The sequence below is a fragment of the Mollisia scopiformis genome (assembly GCF_001500285.1).
Source record: "Mollisia scopiformis unplaced genomic scaffold LY89scaffold_2, whole genome shotgun sequence".
NCBI classification, from domain to species: domain Eukaryota; kingdom Fungi; phylum Ascomycota; class Leotiomycetes; order Helotiales; family Mollisiaceae; genus Mollisia; species Mollisia scopiformis.
Window position 1 is genome coordinate 1,514,597 of NW_017263582.1, and position 12,606 is coordinate 1,527,202.

General features: G+C 47.2%; 5 protein-coding genes across 5 annotated transcripts; 3 read left to right on the forward strand and 2 right to left on the reverse strand.

Moving 5' to 3' along the window:
* Positions 1 to 684: 684 nt before the first annotated feature.
* LY89DRAFT_606326 (serine/threonine protein kinase-like protein) lies at positions 685 to 3,357 on the reverse strand. Its single transcript, XM_018210420.1, has 4 exons — positions 2,491 to 3,357; positions 2,017 to 2,441; positions 1,353 to 1,966; positions 685 to 1,304 (listed from the first exon to the last, which is right to left on the reverse strand). Exons 1-4 carry the CDS (start codon positions 3,134 to 3,136, stop codon positions 947 to 949), a joined length of 2,043 nt encoding a protein of 680 aa, XP_018077841.1. The 5' UTR covers positions 3,137 to 3,357; the 3' UTR covers positions 685 to 946.
* A 1,271-nt stretch (positions 3,358 to 4,628) lies between these two features.
* Positions 4,629 to 5,444, forward strand: LY89DRAFT_680230 (chaperone/heat shock protein-like protein Hsp12). The gene is made up of 4 exons (XM_018214033.1): positions 4,629 to 4,839; positions 4,892 to 5,016; positions 5,068 to 5,217; positions 5,270 to 5,444. Exons 1-4 carry the CDS (start codon positions 4,826 to 4,828, stop codon positions 5,308 to 5,310), a joined length of 330 nt encoding a protein of 109 aa, XP_018077842.1. The 5' UTR covers positions 4,629 to 4,825; the 3' UTR covers positions 5,311 to 5,444.
* A 46-nt stretch (positions 5,445 to 5,490) lies between these two features.
* LY89DRAFT_713936 (HET-domain-containing protein) lies at positions 5,491 to 8,212 on the reverse strand. The gene is made up of 2 exons (XM_018218090.1): positions 7,587 to 8,212; positions 5,491 to 7,536 (listed from the first exon to the last, which is right to left on the reverse strand). Exons 1-2 carry the CDS (start codon positions 7,939 to 7,941, stop codon positions 5,903 to 5,905), a joined length of 1,989 nt encoding a protein of 662 aa, XP_018077843.1. The 5' UTR covers positions 7,942 to 8,212; the 3' UTR covers positions 5,491 to 5,902.
* A 600-nt stretch (positions 8,213 to 8,812) lies between these two features.
* Positions 8,813 to 10,435, forward strand: LY89DRAFT_777233 (uncharacterized protein). Its single transcript, XM_018222127.1, has 2 exons — positions 8,813 to 9,405; positions 9,692 to 10,435. Exons 1-2 carry the CDS (start codon positions 8,922 to 8,924, stop codon positions 9,982 to 9,984), a joined length of 777 nt encoding a protein of 258 aa, XP_018077844.1. The 5' UTR covers positions 8,813 to 8,921; the 3' UTR covers positions 9,985 to 10,435.
* Positions 10,436 to 10,458: 23 nt separating this feature from the next.
* On the forward strand, positions 10,459 to 11,121 carry LY89DRAFT_663918 (uncharacterized protein; the record flags this gene model as incomplete). The annotated part of the gene is made up of 1 exon (XM_018212736.1): positions 10,459 to 11,121. One exon carries the CDS (start codon positions 10,459 to 10,461, stop codon positions 11,119 to 11,121), a length of 663 nt encoding a protein of 220 aa, XP_018077845.1.
* Between the last annotated feature and the right edge of the window lie 1,485 nt (positions 11,122 to 12,606).

The window sequence follows — 12,606 nt, forward strand, 5'->3', positions numbered from 1 at the left end:
TCAACATGACCGTGGGAGATGCTCTTCAAATAATCCGAGAATCACTTCAAGAGTGTACCTTGTAAATGCTTTCAACTTACAATGCTCAGCTCTGTCCGAATCTGCCTATGACTTCTGACGAATCCAATGTTAGCAAATGGCCATAGGTACGTCCACAACGTTTGGCCCTTTCCTTTTCTTCAAGAAATTATAGAAATAGATCAGGCTCGTCAAACATGTCAATCTAAACCCCATCTTCCAACCCCTAACCAACAATACCCATACCCAGAACCTCAACCGAAAGTGAACAATCACCTTTCCGCCCTCCAGCAAATCAGCCAATCACAGCCCACGAATAGTTTTGTTGCACATCGCATCTCTGTCAAATGCCGGTGTCTGGTTATCACACAACAAGGGTACTCTATCAAAAACGTGGAAAGTCCGAATGATAATTGCACTTATGGTCAGCCAATCTGAGGCCAGGGAATTTTTAGTGGGTCCTTGGGCGGGAATTTGGAGTTACGAGTAGGTGAAGGAGGGGAGATGGAGTGCAACCACCATAGACCAAGGATGAAGAATATCGTCATTTTGATTACCGTGCTAAGTCTCTTGATATGTGCTGTTTCAAACACTTTATCGAAACAATCGTCTTTGTCAATTTAGAGGTTTTCATTTCACGGTCATGGTATCTTGTAAATCTCTTATCTCTGGTGTCATAATCAGTTCATCAATTGTATTCGTCGCTATTAGTACAACAGCCTTTCATGAGCAGCATGGCCTCGCCATCTTGAACTCCAACAGTGCATAAACAGTAGATGTAATAAGAATCAATCAGCAAAGACAACCAATGTAGACCCGTCTGAGTGCGCACACGCCAGACACCACCATCTTCAATGCTCCTTTACGCTCTTTCAAGACCCTAACGCGAAGATAGAAGCGAAAAAGCCATCAACTTCGTAGTCATTCCTCATAGCATCGTCCCGAATGTTCCATCAGTAGCAATTGCTTTTCTCGGGCTTGACTTGCTACCATCTTCAGTCTTGCGGTGTCTGAACGTAAATCCAACAAACAAGCTCTTGCTCATGGGATCTTCCCTATCGGCCATGTTCTCCAAGGCATTTTGTTTCTCGTGGACTTCCTTGTACTTGGCCATATCAGCTTCATTGCTGAAGTCATCAAAGTAGCCAGCATCAGTCTCAGAGTCAAGTTCGGGTACAAACGGAGCTCTTTGAGAACGAAGAGTGGTCCAGTCAACCTCGGCGAAATAATCATGCTCATAGACTTGCTTGATGGAAGAAAATCGCTTCGACTTGGAGGCAATGCAACTATCTCAGTCAGTACATAGAAGTTCATATAGGGTGAAATTGACTTACCTGGTGATGAAGTTCCAGGTTCTGTTGCTAATGAAGTAGTTTGGATCCTCCCAAACTGGTCGCTTCAGAACTTCTCTCCAGTGCTTCAAATTCTTCCAAGTCTCGTCGACTGTAGCACCTGCAAAGGGTGGGAAACCGGTCAAGGCTTCGAAATGCATACAGCCAAGACTCCAGTAATCGACTGAAAATTCGTACTCGTCGCCTTTGAGAACCTCAGGAGCCATGTAGTCAGGCGAGCCAACGATTGACTTCGCATAGTTGACATCCTTTTCTCTCATCGATCGGTATCCTTCTCGACGCTCTGCAACAGTACGCTGGTCCATCGGCTTACCGAATGGTACATAGGTCTCTCCAACTTTCTCAAGTTTAACACGCATAGACTCAATCTTGCCAGGAGCAAGAAAGCCAGCTGCCAATCCAAAATCTGTGAGCTTAACATGACCGGTTGAGTCGATGAGGAAGTTCTCAGGCTTGAGATCTCGATGGATATAGCCAAGTTGGTGCAAAGCATCGACGGAGCAGAACATCTCGGCAATGTAGAAACGAGCGTGACGATTAGCAAGGACACCAGTATTGTTCAGCAGGGTTCGGAAATCGCCTCCAGGGACATATTCCTGAATCGTCATATCAGCCTGGTGTTCAAAGCTCCTTTCAAATTACTCACCATCGCCAAATAGATGCTCTTCTCGTCTTGGAATGAGTACAACAGTCGTACAAGCCATTCACTCTTGGCAGTAGTCAAGATGTCGCGCTCAGTGAGGACGTGCCTAATTTCATCAAGCTTGAATAACAACTTCTTGCTCATGACCTTCAAAGCACAAACTTCTCTGGTATCCTTCTTCTGGGCAAGGAAGACCTGGCCATAGCCACCCTGGCCAACCTGTGTGAGGATTTGGAAATCGCCTTGACGAAGACGAACACGACGCTTGCGGAGATTGGCACGCTCTCTACCGACATATTTCTGCCATACGGGATTGTAGGTCTCCTCAGGAGTGGCTGGAGGTTCAGGGAATTCGGCCTTGAAGTGGTTGAGTCGATTTTGACGAGCTCCAACGTAGGTCAGAAGATCGAAGTAGTAGTCTAGGAAATCTGCAATGCATGAGCAGATATTTTTGCTTGTTTTTGGGATCCTACTTACACAATTGAGTTACATTGGCCAGTCGTTTGACGTTTGGCTTGTTCAAGATCTCCAATTCCTCTGCAGTCAAACCTCGTTGAGTGTTGTATTTCTTGGTCGGCTTTGCTTGCTGATCTCTCGGCTGGTACAGTTCTTGTCTGGAAATAGCAGCTTGATTTTGAGCAACAGATTCAAGACCTTGCCTGGAAGCCGGAGGGGTATTCTCCTTTCCTTGTTTCCGTAGAGGACTGCCTGGGGAGACAGCGGATTTGTGTATGATGCTATCGTCGGTATTGCCTGCTGCATTGCCAAAGTAAGACTCGTCCATTGCCAAAGCGTTGCTCTTGCCAGGTGACAATGGTGTTACGGCTTGTGATCGTCCAAGTTTTGTAGGGCTGCCAAAGGTCGATGTAGGATTGATCTTCATAGCATTGTCGAATGCAACTGGCAGATCGTTGGCACCAGGAGGGTTTCGATTCTTGCTCGGGCTTCCTTGCGGGGTTGACACTGGTGTGATGAAACTGTTTCTGGTGGGTGTGTTGGGTCGTTCGCTGAAGGCTTCGTTTTGGCTCGAGCGAGTGTGAAGAGGTGGAGGAGGGACAGGGAGAATATCGTCGTGTTTACCTCCCTGGGAAGAAGGAAACAGGTTTGTAATGAAGCTCGACATGTTGGGCGCTGGATGCTTGAGGCTTGGGATTCAGATTGATTCCGCCAATGACTACGACAAAGTCGGTGAGCCCCTGAACAGCAATGGTCTGCGGCGGCAGTCGACGACGAATTGCAAAGAAAGGAATTGCAATTGCAGAAGATCAGGCTGTATGGCCAGGTACGATTTTATGATGTGTGGCTGCAGAGAGATCTCGCAGCTGGAGTCGGTCTTGAATGCAGCGTCAGGGATTTGGGTGGGGTTTGTTGACAACGGAAGTCGCATAGCAACGAATTTCGCGTTCTATTTTAGCGCGCTTGCCCGGAAGCATTGGGAGAACTTTATTTCGGGTCCGCAACTTCGTAATCATTTGTTGATGTCCGCGCAGAGCAATACGTGACTCAAAACTTTCCATTCAAGTAAGTGATGGAGTTTGAAAATTATTTTCAAGGATTCAGTTCTCATTGTATTCCTTCAGAGACAGTGTCTTGAAGAATGTCTAGGTTCCATCGAGTTTCCAGAAATTGTGGAACATTGCACTTCAATATGTTTGCTGTCCGCTCATTTTTCTACGAGGTCATATTTTCTGGGACTTGATTCCCCTCAAGATCTTTCGGCTTCTGAGCTCATAAAACATCCCAGTGTGGCGTGCTCAACAAATGCTGGGCTCCTTTCGTCTTGTCTCATCCTCTCTAATAGCTCGCAATGCAAGTTTGACGTTGTTATCCTCTTCTCTCCAGTTATTTTCCTGACATTTCCCTCCCAAGGAACTTGTCGTGGCTCCTTCATGATCTGCTATGGTCTCGATTGCTGCAGGCCGGTTTGCTTCTGTCAGGGGGGTACCAAGTTCTACGAGGTCAAGTGATGAAAAGAAGGCATATATACATGCTCTCCGACGTCTTCGGGCGCTTGACCCCATTTACTTTCCGAGCTCCAACAAACAAATCCGACTGCAGACAAACAGACAGGATGTTGGATTTGACTATCACGTGAGGATATGTGGCGACCACCTTGGAAAGGCTGAAGTGTGATATCCTGCAAGTCTCCGTCCTTGGCAAAATGAGTGGCTCATATCCGTACCACCTGACAACTCTTATTTTCCCCTGTTGAAATTCCAGAAATTCCAAATGACATCACATATTTCGTTTCACGATGACATCACACAAGAAGAGTTCAGCAAAGTAGGACGAGGCAGAGGAGAAGGCTATGAGAGTCTGTTTGGATATGTCTCGAAGCGGCGGAGCTTTTCATCCGTCTGTCAAGGATAAGTTATTGGGACAACAGGGTGTAGAACTTTCTTTTGATCTGCAAACAGGTTCACATGGAAATCTGCAAATGCCACTTCGCTTCAGCATGACGCTAATTTAACTCCTCCATGTTTGAAGACCCCTCTTTCAGACTGACGCGTGCTTTCCTACCAGTCACGGTCAAGCAAGATGACAGGCAACTGAGGTTAGCCACAGCAGCCCGATACAAGTGTGGCGGGTGATGCGAGAAACCGTTCCGCCATGACGTTCATACTCTACCAGCTGCTGCATCTGTACAGATTGCCAGAATGCAGCAGGCAGATTCCTTGGCCCGGCCCGTTTGCCTAATCCTCCCATTGCCTACATAAGAGCTTTCATTTCCTCCTCTTCTTCTCACCAAACTACAGCTCATTCCACAAATACAACACTTCTACCAAACTCTTCCAAACTCAAATCAATCAACATGTCTGATTCCATGTATGTTTCCATCCAAACACCATCTTGAGTTCCAAGTACTGATCTCTGGCAGGCGCAAGGGTCTTGGTGACCAGGTCTCGGAGAAGGTTACTCCAGATTCTCAAAAGTCTACCACCGACAAGATCGGAGAGAACATCACCGGAGCTACCGACAAGGTTGCCGGTGCCGTTCAACCTGGTAAGTCCTCTTGAGCATGACTTGACTGATCTTACATTGACATGTCTGCAGAGGGCGACAAGTCCACCACCCAAAAGATTGGTGACTCCACCCGCTCCAACGCCGACAGTGCTCAAAACGAGGGCGGCTCTCTCCTCGACTCCACCAAGAACACCCTTGGTAGCGCTGCCAACACCGTCTCCGACACCCTCTCTGGTGCTGGTATGTACTATCCCTCTTGCTTGCAAAGCAGTAATAGCTAATATCCCCGCAGCCGACTCTGTCACTGGCGCATCCAAGGATGCTACCAAGTAAAGCTATTTCACCATGATACCCCCTTCTTCGATTCTCGCGGAACCTTGATGGAAAGAACTTTGGGACGAAACAATTTGGGATATGATCAGGGATATGGGAATGCAATTCTCGTTTGTTATGTATGTTATGAGGATGATAGTGCCCTGAGGGCTAATGACACTTATTGTCAATATTGTTCTTCCAATCTTGTTTGTTGTGAAGACTACGATTTGGTGATATGTAAGATCTCACGTTCATTCTTTCCACTCGGTTTGAAATTACTTCCGCTTGAAATTAGCATGTGAGAGTCCGGCGAATGGTCACATGCTTTTAATCATGTCACTTCAACCAAACTTAGGTGCTCTAGTCGTTCGCTTCCAAGCAATGATCTTTCCTCTTTATGCCTTTATCTCTAATTCTAATTAAGTTCAGCTCCACCCTACCATAAACCATGTCCAGTTACATTTCTACCTGACTTTCCCACATAGGAACAGCTTCAATGTCCCAGCCAATTGACAAGTTCAACATACCGGAAAGTAGACTATCGACCGGAAGTCTGTTCTGGTGTTGATACGGTGGATTTTGACTTTGGGTTCTCCGATTAGACCATTCTTCAGACAATAACTACAATCCTCGAAGGCCAATCATCAGCCATCCCCTCGTCCTCCGGAATCTGCGCCATGCCGATACGACGGAATTCATTCTCAGCATTCCCAGTGGGCTGAAGCACCAAGGCATGAATCCCACGCACATCAGCCCTGCGGTGGAGATCGTAGTTGCCAAAGCGGTTGATCTGGAGGTATATTGCATCTTGAGGAAGAATATCAGCTGCAATGGCCGCGCCGTCGAAACGTTGGTCCAGAGCCAGAGCGATCTGGCTTGGCTCTGTGAAGCGATATCGATACACGTCTATGAAACGATGCCGTTCGAGGATATGACGCCGTTTCTTGTAGGTTTCCAGAAATGGCGGTGGCTTATCAGGCCATACCACGCTCCTCCATGGTCCTTCAATGGTTACTTGGCCAGACTCAGCTTGTCCGAAAGGGTCGTTATTGATGTTTTTGACTTGAACATCAAACACTTTCGCTCGAGCATCTTCGAGTAGCTGAGCACTTGATATGCCGTCTCTTGTATGTCCTCTCACAAACTCCTTGCAGTCAACGATTGCCCAGCTCCATGATGGACCTCTGCTGAGATCAACTCCTACCCCTGGAGCCGCCCAGAGCAGGCCACCCAGGATATCTTCTTCCCACAGGCCACATCTGTACCTATACCCCATCCTTTCAGCAACCTCCTTGGCCACACCTGCAATTGCTGGAAGTCTGTCCGAGATAAATGTGATTTGACGACCCAGGTAATCATTCAGACGTTCATACCACCACCCAAGAATCTCCTCTCGGCGGGCAAGCTGCTCATCGCCGCTACCCACCACTTTTGACATCTGAAAGATACTGTGAGGATCTGTTTTGAGGCCAATAATCCTTTTCATTGCAGGGTCATCTTCTGAGCAGGAACGAATCGTCTCACATGACCATTGAATCCCATCACCAAGATAGCGGACTCTGCGTGGAGAGAAAGTACTTTCTTGAAGGACCCATGCACGTTCTTGGAGTGGGGTTTTGATTTGCGAGGAGAGTACACCTCTAATGAGAGAGACCTCGCCCTTGATCTGTTCTCTCGAACTTCGACAGGGCAATGTGATGACAGGTTCATTCAAATGCCGCTGGGAATCAGCACTTGCAAAGATACCATTTTCTGTATCTGGACATGCATCTGCCGAGATATTCAAAACTGCGTTGCGGTAGACCTCTCTCATGGCGCTTGACTCTGCGAGCCAATCTGCTCGACTGTCTTGAAGTATACAAAGGGAGTCGATCCATAGGTACTTGAAGCCAAGTTGACGAGTGATTTCAACGGCGTCCCGAAATGTAAGTGGGAGATTTTCCAAAGCAATTCCTTGACTTCGAAGGGATAGCGTATCAGTAGTGGTCGTCAAAGGTGGTTTCGAGCCCCAACAGTGGCTCAACGTGACCCAAGCTCCTCGCTCTCCTTGTGTGACCTGGAGGAAAGGAGTAGCAGAATGGACGTTGATAACTCTCGTGGGCAACATCGCGTCTGGGCTTCTGTAGCAATTTGGATGATTTTCCAAGCACTCCTGAAGCCAATTTCCTATTGTCTTGAAACTGGCATCAGAGGAGGATCTCTGTTCCATGACCCTCCCTCTCACAAGATCCGACATTGGGTCATCTGCAATCTATCAGCCTCACAGCCCAACACTGCACGAATATATTTCTCACCTTCTTTGACACAAAATGCAAGGAATACCCAGAGGAAGTGAACCTCAACCACGTCCACAGGACGCTTCTTCAATAGAGCATGTTGACCAATCCGAACCCAATAAATGCCACGAATGTTCTCTTTCCTGTCGCAAGCAAAACATTGGATTTGCCTGTCCTCGGGCGGTAGACCTGCGTCAAAATCATCTGCAAGCTGTACACGGCGCGATGACTCGTTCTTGATGCAGTGGCATAGCTCACATCCGGATGCTGCGGAGGCGCATAATGCTGTGTAGCTTTCGTGGTGGTCGTACGATGTCTCGCTGGTGGGGAAGACGTCGAGATCTAGCATGCCTTCGCACTTGGCGCAAAGCATATTGAGGAGACAGAAGCTTCGAACCAAGAATCGCCGTTCTGGGGGAGAGCTTGTTTGTCTTTCGAAGTTATAGAAAATTGATCAAGAAGTTGGTACTCGTGACAATGATTTTTATGTCAAGATGTTTTGCTTTGCCCCTCAACCTGTAGGCAAGATAAATTGCTTACTCTGTAGAGAGCTGCCTCAAGCAGAGAAAATAAAAGAGGGAAATTTGTCGCTCGACTTCCGTTGATGTGAGGTGGTTTCATCAATCACGTGGTTTTCATCCCATTCTATTACCACCTGCTCAATGCGAGATATTTGCGCAAATTGCACTGATCGCGCAAGCTGCGCCGGTTGCGCTCTTAGCGGAGTATACTGCACCAATATATCTTCTGTATAGCAAGTCTCTCTTGCGCTACCTATCTCTGCTTTGCGGATTATCCCAAACGATCTCTGCAAACGAGCTAATCATTAATACAAACTAATGCCGTAACATCGATTAAAGATCTCCACATAGGATGCTGTTTTCGAGCTTGACTTCCATTGTTTGGAGCCGCGTACTGTCACGTGAAGTATCATGTGGTACTTTCCAGTTGCTGTTTCAGCTCACCTCCACACTGTTGTCGCATGAAGTAAGGGAACAAGTACTATCAGTAAGTACACGTTACCACTAGTTCTACAGTTTGTGTCAAATCCAGCGCTTTCCCATTCTACCACGTGCTACATGATAGACGCTTACCTATTCAGGGTAAGCGCGGACTTGGAGTATTCGAAACCCGTTTGTCGGTCATCAAACTTACACGCGCTCCGTGGAATCAGATACTGTATCAAGTTGCTTCACGTATCCACTCGGTGCTTTCTCTGGTCACAAATTGACACTCCCGTGACCAAGATCCTGGTAAGTACCTGCTGCAACTCTCTAGATTTGTACCGAAACCCATAATTACAGGATTTCCCACGACCTATGGTGTTCATTGCTATATCATACTCCGAACGCCATGCCTGTCATTGATCCGAGCTTGATATATGCGCAAAGACCTTTACAGGTAACTTGTGACCGCTGCTCCACGAGCATCCGGTCGATGCATTACCACTATGTTCATTGCGAAGACTACGACATCTGCAAGTCATGTGCTTTTAAAGGCATTTATTGTGTAAATGATACCCATGAGTGGCAGAAGATGGAATTCAGTGATGGTGGACGTTGGCGGGTTGGGGCCCAAATGTCACCAATGGGTGGAAAGATTCTTCGCTCTCAAGAAAAATCGTACCCCTCTGTGTTTCAGCCTCACGATAAACAAGCGACGCCGCAGTTTTTATTTGAAGATGAGCATCGATATATCAGTAAAAAGAATCCTCGGGAGATCATGATTTATACCGATGGATCCTGCTTGAATAACGGGCAGAGCGAGCCAAAGGCTGGCTGCGCTTTTGTCCACAGACCATCTGCATATGATCATGCAGGAGGACTCACCCACAGCGGTACGACCGCCTTCCATCTAGAAGTAGAAGGTCCAACAGGTCAAGTCTATAAGCACACAAGCAACAGAGCGGAACTTCGTGCTGTGATCGCTGCTTTACAGTTTCGTGACTGGAGTACCGACTGCAACAGATCGTGGAGACGCGTTGTCATTGCTACAGACTCTGGCGCGTATCCCAGATAATCACTTCCGCTTCATCCTTCTCTTGTACCGTATCATTTTCAGATATACGGTTGATCCCAAGTCCTCAGAAAGCAATTGCTGACTTTGTGACCACAATCCTCTAGAGTACGTTGCAGTCAATGCTACAACACGAGTAGAAAAATGGGAGAAGGACAATTGGAAACTTGCAGATAGAGTTTCGATTGTCAAGAATCAAGACCTATGGAAATTACTACTGAAGGAAATCCGTACACTTCTAGCGAAAGGAGTGGATGTTTCTTTTTGGCGAATTCCAAGGGAATGGAACGAGAGAGCAGACAAGTTTGCCCGGACAGCGACCCAGGTAGAGGGACGGGAGCGTTTTCATCGAATTGTACCAGATGGCCCAATAGTACTGAGCAACACTTATAGGTGCTAGCTTCCTAACATCTCCAGGCGGTAGACTGGACTGCTACGTACTTTCGGCTGCGGCAGCTCGGCCAACCCTGTATTGAGACAGTCATGGCCAGCAGTATTCAATATCTCCATTATCATCTTCGTAGCAACTCGCGTCATACTATTCCACCAAAAGCCGAATTGAAGATAGAGCCAGAAAAGCGTGAAGTTTTGATAGCAGTGGCCAAGGTTCGTTCAGTCGGAGCCTATTGATAGCAGTTAATGCCTCTGGATCATTAGCATCTGCCGCTCATCTACATGCGAAGGGTCTCCTTCATCCACTTGAATTCCCTACTGATTCACACACCACAGGTCAACTCGTGAATCGTCTGGTACGAATGATTCTCCACATCCACTCATAGCATATAACGGAATTTCGTCAGTTAAAGCTGAAGCACGAACTTTCTCACACTCCAGACCACAAATTCGACAATCTGAAACTGACAAGACTTCAAAAATGGCTTCCACTTTCCACTCCTTCGGCCGACTTCCCGTTGAGCTCAGATTCCATATTTGGAACGATGCATTTCCCCTATTCCCTCGCATCTTCGAACTGGTTTCCCATGACGAAGAGCCTGGAGACCACCCCGCAACAGGCGTCTCCCTTCCAAATTGTAACTTGAGAGTTAACCGTTCTCCAACCTTGCTACTCGTCAACCGCAAAGCTCGAGCAGAGTTACTACCAAGATACAGCCTCAACTTCAACCCTCGCGTGCCCGGTCCATTCGTTGGCTTCTGCCCCTCCATCGACATGCTATACCTTACTTTTCCTGGCAGCGGACCGTCTAGAAACTCCACTTCGAATGTTTTCCGAAATGCCTTTGGGAATGACTACGATAGCTTCAAGTGCTCAGTCAAATACTTATTCGGATTACCACTATTCTGGCCGACGTTCCTATTCTTCGATGGAACGGAACAATTAAGCGCAATGGAGAACTTGAAGGCGTTCGTTTTGTTGCACGACGGTCCAAATGCTATCGTCTCCGAGGTATCTCATGATGCCGGTTTTGGGTTCAAAACGAAGCTTAAGGGCATTAGTGGTATCAAAGACCGGCTTATGCGGAAGGAGTTGAAGGAACTGATTGCTGTGCATATTGAAGCTAGGGCAGCGTTCAAGTGAGAGGCCATACGGTATTGGGAGTGATAAGCCGTGTCGAGAAATGCAAGGTTTTACAAGTAAGGCGTCCCAAGGATGTGTTTCGTACTTCACTTCTATTGATCTAGTAAATCGTTCTTCATGGATGTGATACTTGAGCTCCCTTCACTGAGTCTTTAGCTCTATATAATGAATCACGAAGAGATCGAACGAATCAATGAATATTTAAGCTCTTTCCACTTCGAATCCTTTTACACATAAACACCACTTTCGAACCCATAGGACCCCACTACCCGACCAGCACTCCTCGAGCACCGCCATATTTATCACCACCCTTACCTTCAATCTCATCCAATAATCGTCGAAACCAATCTAACCCTAGCGGCAAACCCTCCGCAAGATCCCTAATTCACATCCTCGAGCCCCTCTATCGCCTAACATTCCGCCACCATAAACTCTACCCTACCTTCATCTCGCAGCAACTAAACACTCCTCCTCTATCCTCACAAGGTTCAGACAGTCAACGCGCTCTCTCCATCCAAACTTCCCTTCCTCCCCACTCTTCCCCAATACCAAACTTCATATCTCATCCGTGGCAGGTGAAGACTTCTCTACCATGATCCAAGATATCATTGACGAGAAATGAGATTTCTGGCTGAAAACGATAGGTGCTTTTGGTCGGGGTAAACAAGCTTGCTTCGGACGAGTCTTTAATTTCGAAATGACTGGTCGTGATGTATGTGAGAGGAGACTTGCTGGATTGTGAAGGGGAATGGACGTGTTTTAAAGGATCTGGTGAGGATATATAGAATGTATGTCTTCCCCTGGACTGAGCACCCTCGAGCTTTTGAACAAAGTCAACCAACGAAGTATGAACTTTTGGGTTACAAAAATTCACACTTAATCATCTGAGACTCATTCACCAGAAATCCAATCAGCACTCCAGTGAGAATTCGATAGCACGTGACCTCGACACTTCACCAACCCATCCTCCACGACATCTCAAGCCCAAGCAAAACTATTCGATGCCATCAAAAATGCCTCGAGGTGCTGAATCGCCTCCACACACTCCCCTCTCGCCTAATTGAGGACATCACAAAACCGAACGAACGAACCCCTTTCCATCTCGCTTAGCCCCAACCCATCCTCAGAGACAATCTCAGAGTTTCCACTTACCCTTGATAGCTATCCGTCTCTCCACTCATCCCGACATACATACTTTTCAGAAGCATCAAGCCGCCACACTCAAGCAATGCTCACTCTTCAATCCAATAAATGTCAAAACGTCAATCAGCTCTCCCCGGCAGGCCAAGTCAGCGTATAACGTTCCAGAAAACACACATCCCGCAAGTAAAATGTGAATTCTTCTAACTCCTTCCTCTTCACCCGACACACCACTCTCCAACATACATCTCAATCCTCGGTTCAAAGCTTATATCCCCATATCTTCCTCTCACCTACCCGCTCACAACCCCCCAACCCCCAGCTAAACCAAACCTCCAACCTCCC